Genomic DNA, 16585 nt, shown 5'->3' with positions numbered 1-16585 from the left:
ACCGCTGGGCTCTAGGACCTGGAGCTCAGGGAAGAGCCCTGAGAAGGAGGTAAGCATTTAGGATCTGAAGTTTTGGCATGGAGGTGAGCACCAGGTGGTGCGAGGAGGATCCTGGGACAGGCAGTCTCTAGGAGGCTGGGCCCCATGGAGCACATGGAGAGTGCAGAGGCCACTGTGACAGGGGAGCGGGGAGCAGACCTGGTGAGAGAGACTGGAAGCTTGTTACCTGCTTCATCTAAAGAGAGAGCTGTCCCTGAGGACAGAGGAGGGCACACTGAGTCTGTCAGGCAGGCTCCAGCTTGAGTGGTTTAGGTAGTTAGTGCGGGAGAGCAGAAGCCAGGTGGCTCTGTGTCTGGGAGAGGATGGGGAGTTTGAAGTGAGATGGTGAGTTCTCCCGGGAGACTGGCCAGAGGAGAGCAGAGGGTGAGGCTGGAACGTCAGGTCAGGCAAGAGAAGGACCGAGTAATTGAATGGGAGCCATCCAAGCCCTTCATTTCTCTGAGAAAGAGGCAGGAGAAGCAGGGTGAGAAGACCTGGGAGCAGGAGGTTGACTCCCGGAAATGCTCTCGGAAGGAAACAGATGGGGCGGGAGGCCAGGCGAGAGTGGGATAAGGGTGTATTGCGTGTATTGCAGTGTGGTGGGATGTGGGATGCAATGCGGTGAACAGTGCAGGGAGATGTGTTGGGGGCCCCTGGACAAGGGGGGTTGAGAGGGGCAGGAAGATCATTGAGGAGAGTTCTTTTTCATCTGCCACATTTTTTGGGGAAACATAGTATGATCATTTTGAAGACTTTCATAATTATTTTGTATAAAATTTAGAAAAAATTTTGTATAAAATTAGTGTCTGTCTATAAAACTTTTTGTTTTCTTGTTGTAGTGATGATCACAGTGCCTCTTCAGAAGAAAAAGGTACGGTACTGTAAGTCAACGTTGCGTTAAGGAGAAACTTTATACTGTGTGAAAATTTGTGTTTTTTAGAAAGTAATTTCTTTTTGAATGTTATTTATTGGCTGCAGTTGCTTTGTTATATTTATGCATTCACCAACTTATGGAAATGTGTTGAAATAATAAGTTAGGATAATGGGAGAATGACAACTTTTCAGAATTTCTTTCAAGACTATTTTTCAACAGATATTCAAAAAAATGAAATGTAAAGAATTTGAGCCTTTGTAGTTTTTTTCTTTCTTTCTTTTTTTTTTACAACTTGAGAATAGAAGATAAATTCTCTTACATCTCTGTTGTTTTCAACTCTGGCTCTAATGTGTTTTTTTTTTTTTTTTTTCGGTCTTTTTGCCATTTCTGGGGCCACTCCTGCAGCATATGGCGGTTCCCAGGCAAGGGGTCTAATCAGAGCTGTAGCCACTGGCCTATGCCAGAGCCACAGCAACGCGGGATCCGAGCCGCGTCTGCCACTTACACCACAGCTCATGGCAACGCCAGATCGTTAACCCACTGAGCAAGGCCAGGGATCGAACCCGCAACCTCCTGGTTCCTAGTCGGATTCGTTAACCACTGAGCCATGACAGGAACTCCATCTGACGTTCTTTTTAACCTTATAAATAAGTTGAAGCATTGTCAACTGAATTCTATAAATGTTCTATAAATTCTATAAATGTACAATGACTAGGGATTTTCTTTAATACTTGAGAGTTGTCAATTTTAGGTACTTAATGAAAATAGGTGCACATAATTCTATCCCTGAAACTGGGTCAAGTGAAAACTCTTTTATTACAAGAAGGTCTTGGTCTAAGTTTGGGGACTGCTGAGGGTCGAGTCCTCTCTTTGGCCTGTGCCATTTGTTGTTAAAGACTGCACACCGTGCCTAGGGATGTATTTCTTGCTCTGACTCCTCTTTATCCTGTGCTGCATGGCTTAGAGTCCCTCTGGAGGGTGGTTCCATGGCTGCTTCAGGCCTTGGCCTGTGTCACTTGACTGCAGAGTGGCTTAGAAACTCCTTCTCTCATTGCTGGGCTACTGTCTTACTCTCTCCAGTTTCGTATCCCTCCTGTGGTTCATTTTCCCAGCGCAGAGTAGTAACCTGCCTAATAAAAGTACTCTGTTTAAAATCTAATAGCAGTTCCTATAACGTTTGGCTGGAATGTGTAGTGTGTGGGGACGCCACCGATCTGTCAAGTACAGGTTGGATCTGCTGGGCTTTTCTGCTTCCTGGTGCTGACCTGAACCTCACCCGCCTCTCTCTTTGCTTTTGCCTGTTTCTCTCCCCGAGATGCCTCTCCCTTCCTGCACATTTAACCTCCAAGGCTTGTTTCAGTGAGATCAAATTCAAGGACTCATGCTGAGTCCCTCACCTTCAGTGAGTGGTCTCAGTTCCTCCCTTGGGCCAGCAAAATGCCTGCCTTACTTCGTTTTGTTTGTCCTCATTTTTCCATTTGTTTAATGCACGGCCACTCCTTGTCCTTCATATTGCATTGACCCACAGACTGTTTGCTGGGCATGGATTGTCTCCTTATTTCTGCAGAGTGCCCATCACACAGTGGATACTGAGTTGATGTTTATTAAATTGAAGGGACAGTAGTCTCTGGCCAAGCCCAGGGGAATTAGTCAACCAGTAATTAAGTCCCTGTTGTTCACCGGCCTGGTGTGGGTGGGTGTTCCAGACAAACGAAATGGAAAAGCTCCAGGCCCTGTTCTGTGGAGTAGTCTCATTGAGCGTGGTGTAAATACAGGCAAGGGGTATGGCCTTCCCGACACCTAAATACTCTTGCTCTATTTAATGTGGTTAGTAACTTCTGCAACAGTTACCCTCTTCTTCTCCTTGACCTATAACATCTCCAGCCCCATGGCAACCACACCTCTTAGCACTTTGTATCTGGATCTCTGCCGTGACCTCTTAGTGCCAGGCTCTCTGGAGGCTAATGCTTCTTGTATGTCAGTAACCAGTGTTCACCACGTCCACCAACACCTTGGGGAGCATGACAGCCCATTCCAGCTTGAATGTCTGTCCCTGTAGGAGAAGCCTTCCCCAGGACAAGTTCTTCCTGATTGCATTTGAGGTCCTCCCTAGCCTGGTCCCAACTTATCTGGCCAACTTCAGAGCCTCCCTCCAAACTGTGTGTCATTCACTAAATTGTCGAAGGACACCGATTCTTTGGTATAGTAACACTATTGTCTGCCCTTCAGTTACAAAATCTAAAACCAGGTGCTTTTTTTTTCCCTTCTGGTGTCAAATTACTTAATGGCTAGTGTTGTTTTTAGGGAGCTGCTGAGTTGATCAAACAAAGAAACAATACCACTCCTTTGGCATAAAACTGAGGGATTGCCAGGGAACCAACACAGTGTGATTATAAAGTTTGTTGACTTTCTGTCCATCTTCTCTTGGAAAAGCCTTAAGCTTTCTTTGTCTAAATCTTTTTTCCTTTGAGAATATAGCATTATTTACCATTGGTAACTGGGCATTAATTTGACGTGCAAGGCTGCTTTGGATGCAAAGAGGTGATTCAGTTTATAGAAGAGGGTGCTTCTGTGATTTTTGGCTTAGCAGCTGTTATGAAAATTATATAATCTATTTTTTCCTTGTATTTATGCTATTAAACTTTATTTCTTTCTCAAAATTTAGATTGCCCCAGCCCCAACCTAGATACTTCAAAGGATTCTAAATCAGGTAAGGGATATGATTAATATTGGTAAATGTCCAAATGAAATTTTTACAAAATAACTCATTCACAGCAAGATATATTATAATTTGTTTTTCTTCTAACAATCCGAGTGAAAGGTAGGGACTTTCATCTTTCTACTTGAAAGAGTTGAATACATTTTAAACTTTCATGATTACCTAGCCTAGTGAAATCAGTGACTTTAAAGTTTGATGATAAAGCTGTACTTACTGAAACTGAGACTTTTTCTCATGGGACAAGCAGGCCATTTTCTAGATTGGTTCCATGAACCTAATGCAGGGTCCTCTGCAAGCCTAGCCTGGGAGGCTTCCCTGAGGAGGTGATGGTTGACTTGACCTCTGAAGGAGGACTTAAGGTAACAGGGCAGAGGTGGGGAAGAGTTGTCTTCATTGAAAAGACTTATAGGTGTAAAGGTCCTGATGTGGGAAAGTGCACAGGGCTTGTTTGCAGAGACTGAAAAAGGCCAGATGACTGGAATCAGAGTGAGGGGAAGGGTAACAGGGCCGTCGTGTGTCTACAGAGACAGGCGAGGGCCCAGATTACTTAGGACCTTTAGATTAAAACATTGACTTTTTAAGGAAGATGTACATATGGCCAATAAGCACATGAAAGATGCCCTGTATTATTTCAGGGAAATACAGATCAAAAATCCACAGCAAGATACCACCTCATACCCACTAGGATGGCTGTGATGAAAAAGATCATAGCAAGTGTTGCCAAGGATGTAGAGAAATTGGAATCCTTCTACACTGCTGCTGGGAGTGTAGATCATCACAACCACCTGGGGAAACCATTTGATTGTCTTCAAATAGTTAAACATACTTAACCATTTGACCTAGAAATTTTTCTCTTCTGTGTATACCCAAGAGAAATGGAATTGTATCTCTGCATAAGAACTTGTGCACAAATGTTCACAGCAGCTTTGGTTTTTTTTGTTTGTTTGGGTTTTTTTTTTGCTTTTTAGGGCCACACTCATGGCACATGGAAGTTCCTAGGCTCGGGAATTGGAGCCGCAGCTGCCAGCCTACACCACAGCCATAGCAATGCAGGATCCAAGTCATGTCTGCGACCTTCACAACTCATGGAAATGCTGGATCTTTAACCCACTGAGCGAGGACAAGGATTGAACCTGAGTCCTCATGGATATTAGCCAGGTTCATAACACATTGAGCCACAGCGGGAACTCCCACGGCAGCATTTTTCATGATCGTTAGACTTTGGAAAAACCCCTGTGTCCATGAAGTTTTAAAAGCATAAACAGTATGTGGTGTGCTTGTTTATATTAGTTTGCTAGGATTGCTATCTATAACAAAGTGCCATAGCCTGGAGGGCTTAACCAACAGAAAAGTGTTGTCTCCCTTCTGAGGACCTATGAGAGAAGGATCAGTTCTGGATCTCTTTCCTTGATTTGTAAATAGCCATCTTCATGATCACATAATGTTCTTCTTGTGAGGGGTCTCTGTGTCTGAATTTCCCCTTTTTGTAAGGACATTAGTCATCCTGGATTGGGGCCCACCCTAATGACCTTATTTTACTTGAGGTAACTACTGCCATGAAGACTAGTCTATTTCCAAATAATGTCACATTCTAAGTACAGTGGGTTAGGACTTCAACACGAATCATGGAAGGGACACAATTCACTACATAAGACCACAATGGCGGAGTTCCTGTCGTGGCTCATTGGAAAGGAATCTGACTAGCACCCATGGGGACGCAGGTTCAGTCCCTGGCCTCTCTTGGGTAAGGATTTGGCATTGCGGTGAGCTGTGGCATAGGTCACAGATGAGGCTCAGATCTGGCGTGGCTGTGGCTGTAGTGTATACCGGCAGCTATAGCTCTCATTTGACCCCTAGCCTGGGAACCTCCATATGCCACAAGTGCGGCCCTAAAAAGACAAAAAAAATTAAAAAAATTTAAAAAAGAGACCATAATGGAATATAATTCAGCCATAAAAAAGAATGAAGTGCTGATACATGCTACAACATAGCTGAACCTTGAAAACATGCTCATTGAGAAAAGCCAGCTACCAAAGCTCACATACTATGCCATTCCCTTTATATGAAACGTCCAGAACAGGCAAATCTATTGAAGCAGAAAATAGATGATTGGTTATCGAGGCCTGGGCAGAACGGGCAGGTTGGGAGTGATAGTTGAAAGATACAGAGTTTTTGGGGAGGTGATGAAAATGTAAAACTGATTGTTGTAATGGGTGTACATCTCTGTGAATATACAAAGCTGTACACTTTAAATGAGTGGGTTGTGTAGTATGTGGTGAACTAGACCTCAATAAAGCTGTTACAGAAAAAAAAGTTACTCCAGGAGAAAAAAACTCAGGTAACCCCAAAAAATTCCATGTATTTTCTTGAAAAACTTAAGCTCAGACATGTTTGTGTCCAGGGCTCTGTTTCCCAAATATTATGCTGGGCCTGTGGAGGCACTCGTGGCATATGGGGGTTCCTAGGCTAGGGGTTGAATCGGAGCTGTAGCCGCTGGCCTACACCACAGCCACAGCAACGCGGGATCTGAGCCACGTCTGCGACCTACACCATGGCTCACAGCAATGCCAGATGCTTAACCCACTGAGCATGGTCAGGGATCGAACCCAAATCTGCATCTCATGGGTACCAGTCAGGTTTGTTATTGCTGAGCCATAACGGAACTCCCCCTTTTACTTGTTTTTAAAGCAAAGGTTTCTTGGTTTTTTTTTTTTTTTTTTTTGAAGTTTAACTTTTTCTAGTTGAATGAAAGGGATTCAAGGAGGGGACTATGGATTTTGTCTGCATCTAGGTTGCATTATAAAGGACAGCTGGGTGTGGTGAAGGTGGCACCCATCAGAATGAGAAAACAGGAAAAGAGAAACTCAGAGTCGAGGATTGTTTGTGTGCTGGCTTCCTGGAGTAGGGATCCTGCTGCCAGAGCCCTCACCTGAACAAATATGGGAAGGCACTTGTCATCGCAGGCTTGGTCTGGCCTGTCCCAGGAGTTTAGGAATGCATGTGACCTATTAATAAAAATAGCTACCACCTATTAAATGACTACTGTGTGTGAGGCTTTGGGCTTGTCACTCTTCACCAATAATTTATTGGTTCTCAAATTTGTACTGTGAGGCAGAAAGATGGTCCTGGGGGCTTGAGGGGACTTGCAGGGCAGGGAGACAGAGATAGAATCAGGAGTCCTAAGACCAGAAACAGAGGGAAGATGAATTGAAGGGATGGCCCCAGGCTCTATCTCCCAGGGATCTGGGCAGAAGGTGCCTCACTTGGGGCTGGTCCCTGCAGAATTATACCCCAGCAGAGGCCCCAGACTGGCAGAGGGAACTGGCAGAATAAAGAGGGACCATGATGGGGACTCCTTGGTTTTTTTAAAGCTGGGCAAACTATCCATTCATTCACCCATTCATTCATTCATTGAGCATGTCTGTAAGGGTGGATGCTGGGAAATCAAGGTAATGAGACATGGCCTCAGCCCTCAGGGGCTCACAGACCAACAGCTAAACAAGCAGCCACTGTTTGGCAGTGGCGTAAATGGGAGAGGATGGATCATGGTGGAGTAGAGGGAGACTGCCGGCAGAAGTGACAGGTTGGGCTGGCTCTTGATGGCTACTTAGGAGCTCTGGAGATTCGGTCTCGGGAAGGAATTTCTAGCCAATGGGATGGCATCTTTTTTTTTTTTTTTGGCCACACCCATGGCATTTGGGAATTCCTGCCCTGGGGATCAAACCTGAGCCACAGCAGTGACAATGCTGAATCCTTAACTGCTTGGCTGCCAGGGGACTCCTTTTTTCTTTCCTTTTTTTTTTTTTTTTTTTTTTTTTTTTTTTTGTGGGAGAGGTGGCATTTATAAGGGCTTGGAGGAAGGAGTGGTAATCATCTGGGGTACAGCTTGAAAAATGGGGGAGTGATTAAAATGAGTTGATTCTAGTCCAGCTGTTTTCAACCCTGGGTGTACATTGCAGTTATCTGGGGACCTTTAAAAAAAATACTGCTGTTCAGGTCCCACCCCAGCCCAGTTAAATCAGAATCTTTAAGGGAGGGTAGAGTTCCCGGCATGGCTGTGTTTAGAAAGCTCCCTAGGTGATAGCAGCATGTAACCAAGGTTGAAAACCACTGCACGGACCAAGGCTGTGTCTTATCACCTTGATTTCTCAGCACCCGCTTCTCCCCAGTGCATGCCTTGCCCTCCACTCAGGCACCCTCTCATGGAGGAGCCTACCTCCAGCTCCCCCTCTGCCTCCACATCCGATCAGTCACCACCTCCTGGGTGTTGAACTGCTGAAGTCACAAGGAACATCTTTGCAAGTAACAACATGGTTAAGGGTGCAGTTTGGGGCCAGGCTGCCCAGGTTGAAATCTTAGCTTCAGACCTCCTGGGTGGGAATTAGTGGAGTAGGATTGGGGGGTGGGGTGGGAGTTGCAGAAGTAAATTTGCTGACCTCAGCTTACCTCATTAGGAAGTAAGAGTTAATGTGTAAGTCCATGTAAAGTTCTTACATAAATGTACATAAAAAATATAAATATGCAAAACAAGTAGATATAAGTGAGTGAATATGTGTAAATGAGAAAGTACAGGTACAGAACCTGGCACATTGTGGACACTCAAAAAAAGAAAAAAAAGCTGCTTGCTCCTAGCTGCTGTGTTGTTCTCATCTTTATTTTCCAGTCTTTTCTTTCCTCCATGTAATTACTGCCTGTCCTTGGTTTCTGGTTGTCAGTAGTTGCATGCAGGGAGGGAAGATTTGAGAATCATGCTAATAGCTTACCATGTATTTACTTAGGGATCCCGAGCCTGAGTGGCGGGTGAATAGCAGCAGCAGCTGAGGAGTGGGAGTCGGGGGATGAACATGGCCGAGCACACTGCCTGGGTGCTTCCTTGGTCTGCCAGGGAGGTCCTGGAGGTGGAGGTCGGCGTCAGATTTGAAAGTTGCTGACATGCCCTCCCAGGGCTGTGGAAGTGAAAAGAAGGCTGGGAATGGAGAGTGGGGGCGGGGTGTGAGTAGTTGGGTAAGGGTGGAGGAGAGCGGAAGGCACGTGGAGGGCACCACAGAGGTAGGCAGAGAGCCAGGACAGACACCATGGACGGGAGGGCCGTGGAGGGCAGGAGGGAGTAGTAGGTGTCTTTACCCAAGGGAGCTGTGGATCTGGGGTTGGTGGGCCTTTGGGGACATTGGGAAAAGGATTTGAAACTGGTTATGGAAGCAGAAGCCTGATTGAGGTGGGTGGAGGCACTGAGTTGGGGGTAAGGAAGGAGAGGGAGCATCCCTGGCCACCTCTCTTTCCAGAAGGAACTGAACAACTGGACTATGTATCCTGTGCCTCAGGGAATGTCATTTACACTACAGAATTCTGCACCATTGTATCATTCAGCTTGTGCATGGAAAGTGTCTAGATGCACAAGTGCAAGAGCAGGACAGCAGCAGTGGGAGGCAGGTCAATCGGGTAGGACGTGGGTGACACCCAAATAAAGCCATTATTGCAGCCAGAGTGTGATGTGAGCTCATATTTAAACAATTAAAATATATTTTAGATAGTTCCAAAGAAGGATAAGCCCTCTTATGTCAACCAGACTAGTTTGGGACTCAATGAGAATGTATTAGAAGAAGAAATTAGTTGAGTTAGGATCTGTTTTTATTACATGTATAATTTAAAAAAAAAAAACAGCTCATACTTTTTATTCATTATGTACTTCTCTGGGCACATGCTTTTTTTTTTTTTTTTTTTTTAAGACGGGGACAGCAGTTCTGAGAGCAATTCTGAGAGCGAATCTGGTGAGTTATCTATGTGTTTCTTTAATTATAGAATTCTAGTTGAACATTGGAACCTTTATTTTTAAGTAATGCCCACATCACTTATATTCCTCTAGGACATAGTAATTAATAGTGTCTTTTTTGTGAAGTACTGAAAAAGTACTTAACATGGTAAATAATTTCTAGTTGGCAAGCAAAGTGGCAAAACAGGATGAGCTAAAGAAGAAAGACAGGAAATGGTTGCTATTGGTGAGAGGCAAACGTTTTACCTGTTCTCCCATCACCCATCAGCCTGTTTTCTCTTAGTTGTCATATGAGTCTGATTTAAACCTTTTTTTTTTTTGTAGATAATGAGGAGCCAAAACCAGAAACAACAAGTGGGTATATCCTTCCTTCCTCTGGCTTTCTTTTTTGTTGTTGTTGAAAGGAAGAGAGCAGGATAACCTTTGAGATTTTTAAGTTGCAAGTTGCTTGTTCATGATCTTTTGTTTGTGTAAAATTGAATTAAACACTGGGAAACAAATGAGCATTTTGAAAATTTGAGCTCACTACTCTTGGAATACAAGGGATATGTTCTCAGTCTGCATTGATGCCAAGTCTGTGCATGTACCATTCTGCCCTTATGGTTCCTGAAGGAGAAGAGATTGAGGGACTGACAGCAGTGTCGTTGCCGCAGTGACCAAGGCTTCCTGCCCTGTTGGTCGCGGCTCATAGTTTATCGCAGAAGTAAGCTGCCTGCTGCTGAAAATGTACCATTTGCGGTTTACAGTTTCTGGCTCACTGTTCTGGCTGTTTATGAACAACTTGAGTATGAAACCACTGTAAAGACATAGATTGTAAATATAAAATTTGGTTTTGGTCTAAAGTTTGTGAAAAACTGTTTTAAAAAAAGTTGAGTGACTGAGCTAATATTTTAACTGATTGTATTTTATGTTAGGATTTTTCCCCTCAGTTTGTGGGTTGTGATCTGCCCTGTGAACATAAATATTATAACAAGGCAGAGGGTTCCTTTGTTTTTTTTTTTAATTAAAAAAAATTATTTTATTGTTATTTCCCCAATACATTTTTTTTCTACTGTACAGCATAGTGACCCAGTTACACATACATGTATACATTCTTTTTCCTCACATTATCATGCTTCATCATAAGTGACTAGACACAGTTCTCCTTTGTAATATTTTAAAATAAATGAAGTCTCTTCACTCAAGTCCCCCTGTATTTAATCTAACTCTGTGGTTTCCCAGTGGGGAACCCATGAAGGTAATTGTAAGCTCCTTGCAATCATGTTGTATATTGATAAGAACGTGCAATTATTCTGTTTCACACTCATGGAGTAGATGTCATATTCTGATACCGATAAGGAAAAAATGTGAACCAGCTCTGCTACTCCCCATCCTCTTTATACATTAAGGATTATTTCATCCTGCAAAATGCAGTCAGAAGTCCAGTCTCCCTGGACTGGATTAGGATAGAAACGAAGTCAGAAAGCTGTGTATTGGGATCTGGTCTTTGTCTTCCCTGGAATAGCTGAGTAAATGGCCAAAGGGGCACAGAGCCCAGAGGCAGGGCTCTCAGGGTCCTGGAAGCCTGGCCTGGGTCAGGGCCTCGCCAGGGTAGCAACCCAGGTGGAAGGCATTTAGAGTCAGTGAGGCTTGAGATAGGCTTAGAATTGGGTGGGAGGCTAGAGTCTGTGGTCAGACAGGGCATTTGTGGATCTGGAAGCTGCTGGTTCTGGCCCTTGGCCCAATTAGACACGTGGATGCTCTTGGTGGTGAAAGTGGATGGTCCAGGTTGGTACTTGTCCTCTGAGCCCCAGGGCTGTCCGTGGGGCCCTATCTTCCCCAAGGCTATTCTCTTTGTTAAGAGACCTTTTGTCCTCCACACTGGGGAAGGGATTAAAGAGGCCCCCCCCATCCATCTCCATCGGGTCAGATGGAAGGACCAGGCAGGCCCACACTGGGATGCTTGCTCCTCTGTGGGCTGGCTGGCGATGCAGGCCCACCCATCAGCCTCATGATTGGTTATGCCTTCTACTCACAGACGTGAACTCTGAGGTCGCTTATATCATATGGATTAAAGAGCATCTGTGGTTTATGTGTTGGAGAGAATTGCATCAGTTTCTCTGCTTGGATTGGGAAGAGCTGGTTCAATACTGTTCTCTAGGGACTTAGGATTCTCTAACCTCTTTGCTTTTCTCTGCTCCTAAAGCAAATAGCGAGACACAAAAACATGGGATATGGATGAGATGCAATGTAGATAACATTAAATAATTTAGAATTAATTTAATGCAATGTAGCCATTAGATAATTTAGAATTTTATGATGCTTTTTAGGACAGCTACTGAGGAAATATGATTGAAGGATTTTGTGGTACAGGACTTGTGATACAGTATTTCAGAACCTTTGCAGTATTCTGAGTCCAGATTTCTGAATATTTTTAGTCTCTATTTTCCATTTCATCTTAGTGCTCTTTTTTCAAGCTGATTCTCTTTTGCAACCCCTGGTCCCCCCGTAATGCCCTGATAGCAGGCAGCTTGCGTGGCCAGGGCTGGAGCACCATCCTGGGGCGCGTCCATGCTTTCTGGGTGTTGGTGGTAGCCTAGGACCTTCCACATGTGTTGAAGATGCCTTTCTTACCAATGGGCTGACCCTTCCAAAGGTTGTTCACATCTTTAATATACAAAGCCAAGCATTAGACACATTAGGTAGTACCCCAAGTGAAGGGTTATTCTTTACTTTAGAATTCTTTAATTTTTTAAAAGAGCTCCACCTAACCGCCGTAGCAAAATAATAGTTACTGACAGTTAGCTAGCACTCAGCACTTGCTCTGTGCTGGCCGTAATCCCCACCTGTAATTTAATTTTTCACCTTTCTCTCCATGTAACAAATGAGGAAAATAATGGACAGAGAGATTTAGTACATCACTAAGGGAGCCTGAGCTCATGCAACTAGTGGCCAGAGTAGATAAGAGGGGAATACCTTGCTGTTCCCTTTCATAATATATTTTTGTAGGAGGGAATTCTAGTCATTCAGAAAATTAGCACTTACCAGGGGTTACAGTCCTCATGAAGCTTATGTTCTAGTAGGGAGAGAGACAGGCAGCAGGAACACTGAAGTGTATAAGGTGTGAGTTGGCAGGCAGTGCCCTGAAGAAAATGAAGAGGGAAGGGATGTGTCAGGCAGGCCCTGGTGGGGGCAGAGCCTCAGGAAGGCCTCTCTGATAAGGTTATGTTTGAGCAGAGACTACAAGGATGTGAGGGAGTGAGCAATGTTGAATAATTTTTTGAAGAGACGGTAAGTGCAAAAGTCCTGAGGCAGAAACATCCTTTGATGCGGAAAACGGCTCACAGTGACAGGAGGGCAGTAAGTGTGGGGCTGATAGGAGATGAAGTAACGGGGAGCCAATGGAAGGCGTCTGCATGCTAAATCAGAGACTTCCCAGGTAGTTCCTGTTCAAATATGCCTAAAATCAGATGTCAGTTCCTCTCTTACTTCCAAGATAATCTCTAACTCTGTACTAGCCCAAAAGGGCTGATGTTAGTCAAGTATTGTGTTGGGGCTAATGATTCCAGTATGGTTTGAGACTCCTGGCCACCATGAAGGATTCTTCATTCACTGGGGGCTAGAGCTGGGCAGCTGAGCTGCTGGCCTGGGTCAGGAGGTTGTTCATGGCCACCTGCACCCTGAGCACTTTTTGTCTCCACAGATGGGGAGCTGGGAGAGTCTTCCACTGAGGAGGCGTCTGCTCAGGGTAAGAGCCAAGCAGGGACCCTGCCCTTTCATTTTCTTGGATTCACCCCGTTCACCCTGTGCTGTGAGAGGAGGGTGATGAGAGCTGTTGCTTCTGTGTCAGAAGATCAGCTAAAGATTTACGTGCCCCAGTGGGGTGCATGGAAACTGAAGCGTCACATTCAAGCTTCCTTTCATGCCTTAGACCCACGGCACAACTCAAAAATGTGGTAACGTGTCACGTGTCCCTGAATTCACTCATGGAGATGTTCAGTATAAGTCTAAAGTTCCTGTTGGTTGGGAAGCTGGAGGTGGGGATTTAAGTGATTTACCCTGTAACTGACTTGTGCCAACACCTGAGTAATAACACTGTCTTTTACAGTTGAAGAATGGGAGGATAAAGAATTGCCCACAGATTGTTTGAGTTCAGGTACGAACTTGTGGTTTTCAAAATGTTCTCATTGCTGAGGGGCCTATACTTTTGAATTTTGTAATCTGGTTATATCAGATGTATTTATTAAACATTTTTATCTGGGAGTTCCTGTTGTGGCTCAGTGGGTTAAGAACCAAACATTGTCTCTGTGAGGATGTGGGTTCAATCCCTGGCCTTACTCATTGGGTCAAGGATCTGGCATTGCCATAAGCTGCGGCATAGGTCGCAGATGTGACTCGGATCCAGATCCGGTGTTGTTGTGGCTTAGGCTGGCAGCTCCCATTCCACCCCTACCCTGGGAACTTCCATGTGCCACAGGTGTGGCTGTAAAAAGAAAAAAAAATTTTTTTTTGGTCTGAAAATACCAGTCACATTCCTATAAGTGAAACTTGTTCTCTATTATTTAGAATTTAATAAAATCCAATCTCACTGTGAACACTGTAATGCTGAAGACGTAAGTATCTTTTAATTATGAAGTATGATTCTTTAATTTGCTTTACTTAAGAAAACAACATTTACTTATATATTCTATATATGCTTTTTCTCCAGAAACGCAATGAACCAGTGACCCCCAGGCTCCTTTCCCGGGGACAGTTTTTGTAAGTACTGGTAAATTCAGAAGATGCGGTATCATCAATAATTTAATTTTCTACATAAAAATCATCCCAAGTAGGAGAAAACACAGAACAGCATAACTATACACATTTTATGTAATTACTTGGATTATTCTCGTTGATAGTGATGCTGCTTCAGATGTTACACGTGCTTTTGAGTGAAACAAAAAACAAAAAAGTGAACTAAAAAAAATACTTCAAGAAGTCCTCTCCTAATTAAACATCAGGACTAAATAAGTGTTCTTATGTGTCCCATACAGACTGAAGGTGGACACAGAGGGAATTTACGAGTGCACAGAAACTGGTCTGATATTCGAGGTTAACCGAAAAGTTGACATCAAGTACTCCATCTTGTCCTGGAGCAAATATGCAGACCTGGTTGTTAAGCCCTGGGCTGTCGGTGGACCCTTGTTTGATGTTAAGTGTGACCCGACCTGTCTTACCTCCATTCAGTTTCCACATTCCCTCTGCTTGGGTCGTAAGTACTTGTTTGCTGACAGTTTAATTAGTGTGTGCATGTGTGTCTGTGAGGGCATGCGTGCAACCCCTGCAAGGCCTGAAGCACTAATTCGCTTTCACGTGTTAACAGACCACGACGCCAGCATGACATTCAAAGTCTTACATGTTAAAACTACTGGGGCCTCATTAGAATATACTGTGGACCATTCTGCAACCCATGTCAAATGGCACGTGACCTCTCTTTCTCCCGTGGGACCTGTTATTCAAAGCGAAGAAACGGTATTCCACCATGGGGCCGTGATTCTGTACAAGGCCATCGACCGTAACCCGTCCTTGTCTTTTCGAGTGTACATAGCAACCAATAATGAGTCCTTCATCAAGGTAAAGTCAGTGAAAATGAATACTAAGTGTTAAATACTTTGTGTTCAGACATCACATGATGTTTGGGTGGGTCCTGTCCCTGTTGACTTAAGCATCCTCCCACGGTGGCACTCATTGGGTGCTTGCCCTCAGAAGTCATTGGTCATTGCCAGGGTATGGGCAGAGTCGTCTGATCCATGGAGTACAGGTGTTTATGCATGTAAATAGTATCCTGAACATAAGAGATGGGGAAATAGCTCTTTAGAGGTGAAGATGGCCCCATAAGCAGGCCTGGCTGTGGAGAGGGTTACCTGGTGGACAGCCAAGGCCATCTATTTTCCACAGCCTTGCTGCTCAGCATGTGGTCTGGGAACCAGGGGACCAGGGACCAGGAGCAGCTGGCCAACATCAGGGAGCCTGTTAAAATGCTAAGTCTCAGCCCCACCCAGACCTGCAGACTCAGAGCGTGCGCTAAGCTGCATTCCCAGGGGATTGGCGCTCGCATTAGAGTTGGAGAAGCCACGGCTTGCAATACTCTGTGGTCTTTGGGTCAAATGTAGGGTGATGGGAAGTTTCTCCTTGGCCTAAAACTCCTCTAGTAAGATGGACCTTGGGAGCAAGGTAACTCATTTCAGAACAATTTTGGGGGGTAAAAATTGACCCATGGTTCCTGGGCTCAATGTTTTGGGCTTTGTAAGCAGAAATATTCATGAAGCACCCAATGTATTTAAGGTAGAATGGCCTGAGGGGAGGGGTTTGGATTATCAGAGTAGAACCAGTTTTGCAGAACATAGAAGAAGGCTGTGATGTTCGGCCCATTTTCCTGAACTTTATCATATTTAGAACAGGGAATTGTATCTCCTTGCAGACCCTGACCCAGTGCAGATGTAGTGACTTAGAGGTGGGTGGGCACTGAAATATAGTAGGTAAAACAGTGACTCAAAATTGTACTTTCAGATTCAAAGTCAGGGTTTGACAGAAGTTAAAAATAAAATGAGCATTAGAACTGTAATGAAATGTAGTAATTTGTGAGTTGTAATTTGAATTATAGAATTTATATCAAACTATATACTCATATTGGTTTTTGGTTATAGTATTTCCATGCTTTAAAAATGTTGTACAGGGAGTTCTCTGATGACTTAGCAGGTTGAGGCTCCTGTGTTCTCACTGGTTGCTGCTTTGTGGCTCAGGTTCGATCCCTGGCCCAGGAACTTCCACATACTGCCTGTGTCAAAAAAGAAAAAGAAGAAACTAAAAAAACCAAGAGAGAACCTGAAATAAACATTGCAACTCCCATTAAAAAAATAAAATTTTGCAGATTATAATTAGTACTATGTATTAAAGTGTAAAAACTTTATTAAGTAATAGGTTTTTAGTTAATTCCTAAGAAGATAAAATATGCTTCCTGTAATCTCATTAAAGATAATACTTTCAGCTGGGAAAGTAGTCTTCAGAATGGTATGAAAATAATTGCATCCAAAGTATAATTAGCATAGGTTTGGAATAAGTACTATTATTTAATGAACTATTCTTTAAAGGTAAATTCAATTAAGTAAAACAACATTATTCACACTTCCTGGGGAGCTGGGTAGTGAGCAGATCCTATCAGCAG

The 16585-nt window shown here is 43.9% G+C and overlaps 1 protein-coding gene across 1 annotated transcript in view; it reads left to right on the top strand.

The window, feature by feature from the left end:
* The window catches only part of LOC100514323 (uncharacterized), a 43293-nt gene that overhangs the window by 11926 nt on the left and 14782 nt on the right, over positions 1–16585 (top strand). The window contains 10 exon segments of the mRNA XM_021069727.2: positions 879–910; positions 3579–3623; positions 9359–9400; positions 9727–9756; positions 13085–13129; positions 13490–13537; positions 13948–13994; positions 14090–14139; positions 14415–14632; positions 14744–14994. Coding sequence (XP_020925386.2) covers positions 879–910; positions 3579–3623; positions 9359–9400; positions 9727–9756; positions 13085–13129; positions 13490–13537; positions 13948–13994; positions 14090–14139; positions 14415–14632; positions 14744–14994 — 808 coding nt within the window.

The sequence above is a fragment of the Sus scrofa genome, chromosome 13 (genome assembly GCF_054392235.1).
Source record: "Sus scrofa isolate SSC_HxYL_T2T_F1_AM1 chromosome 13, Sscrofa_HxYL_maternal_Yorkshire_Landrace_v2.0, whole genome shotgun sequence".
Classification (NCBI taxonomy): domain Eukaryota; kingdom Metazoa; phylum Chordata; class Mammalia; order Artiodactyla; family Suidae; genus Sus; species Sus scrofa.
Note: the sequence above shows the minus strand (reverse complement) of the source record. Positions and strands in the feature narration are given on the sequence as shown.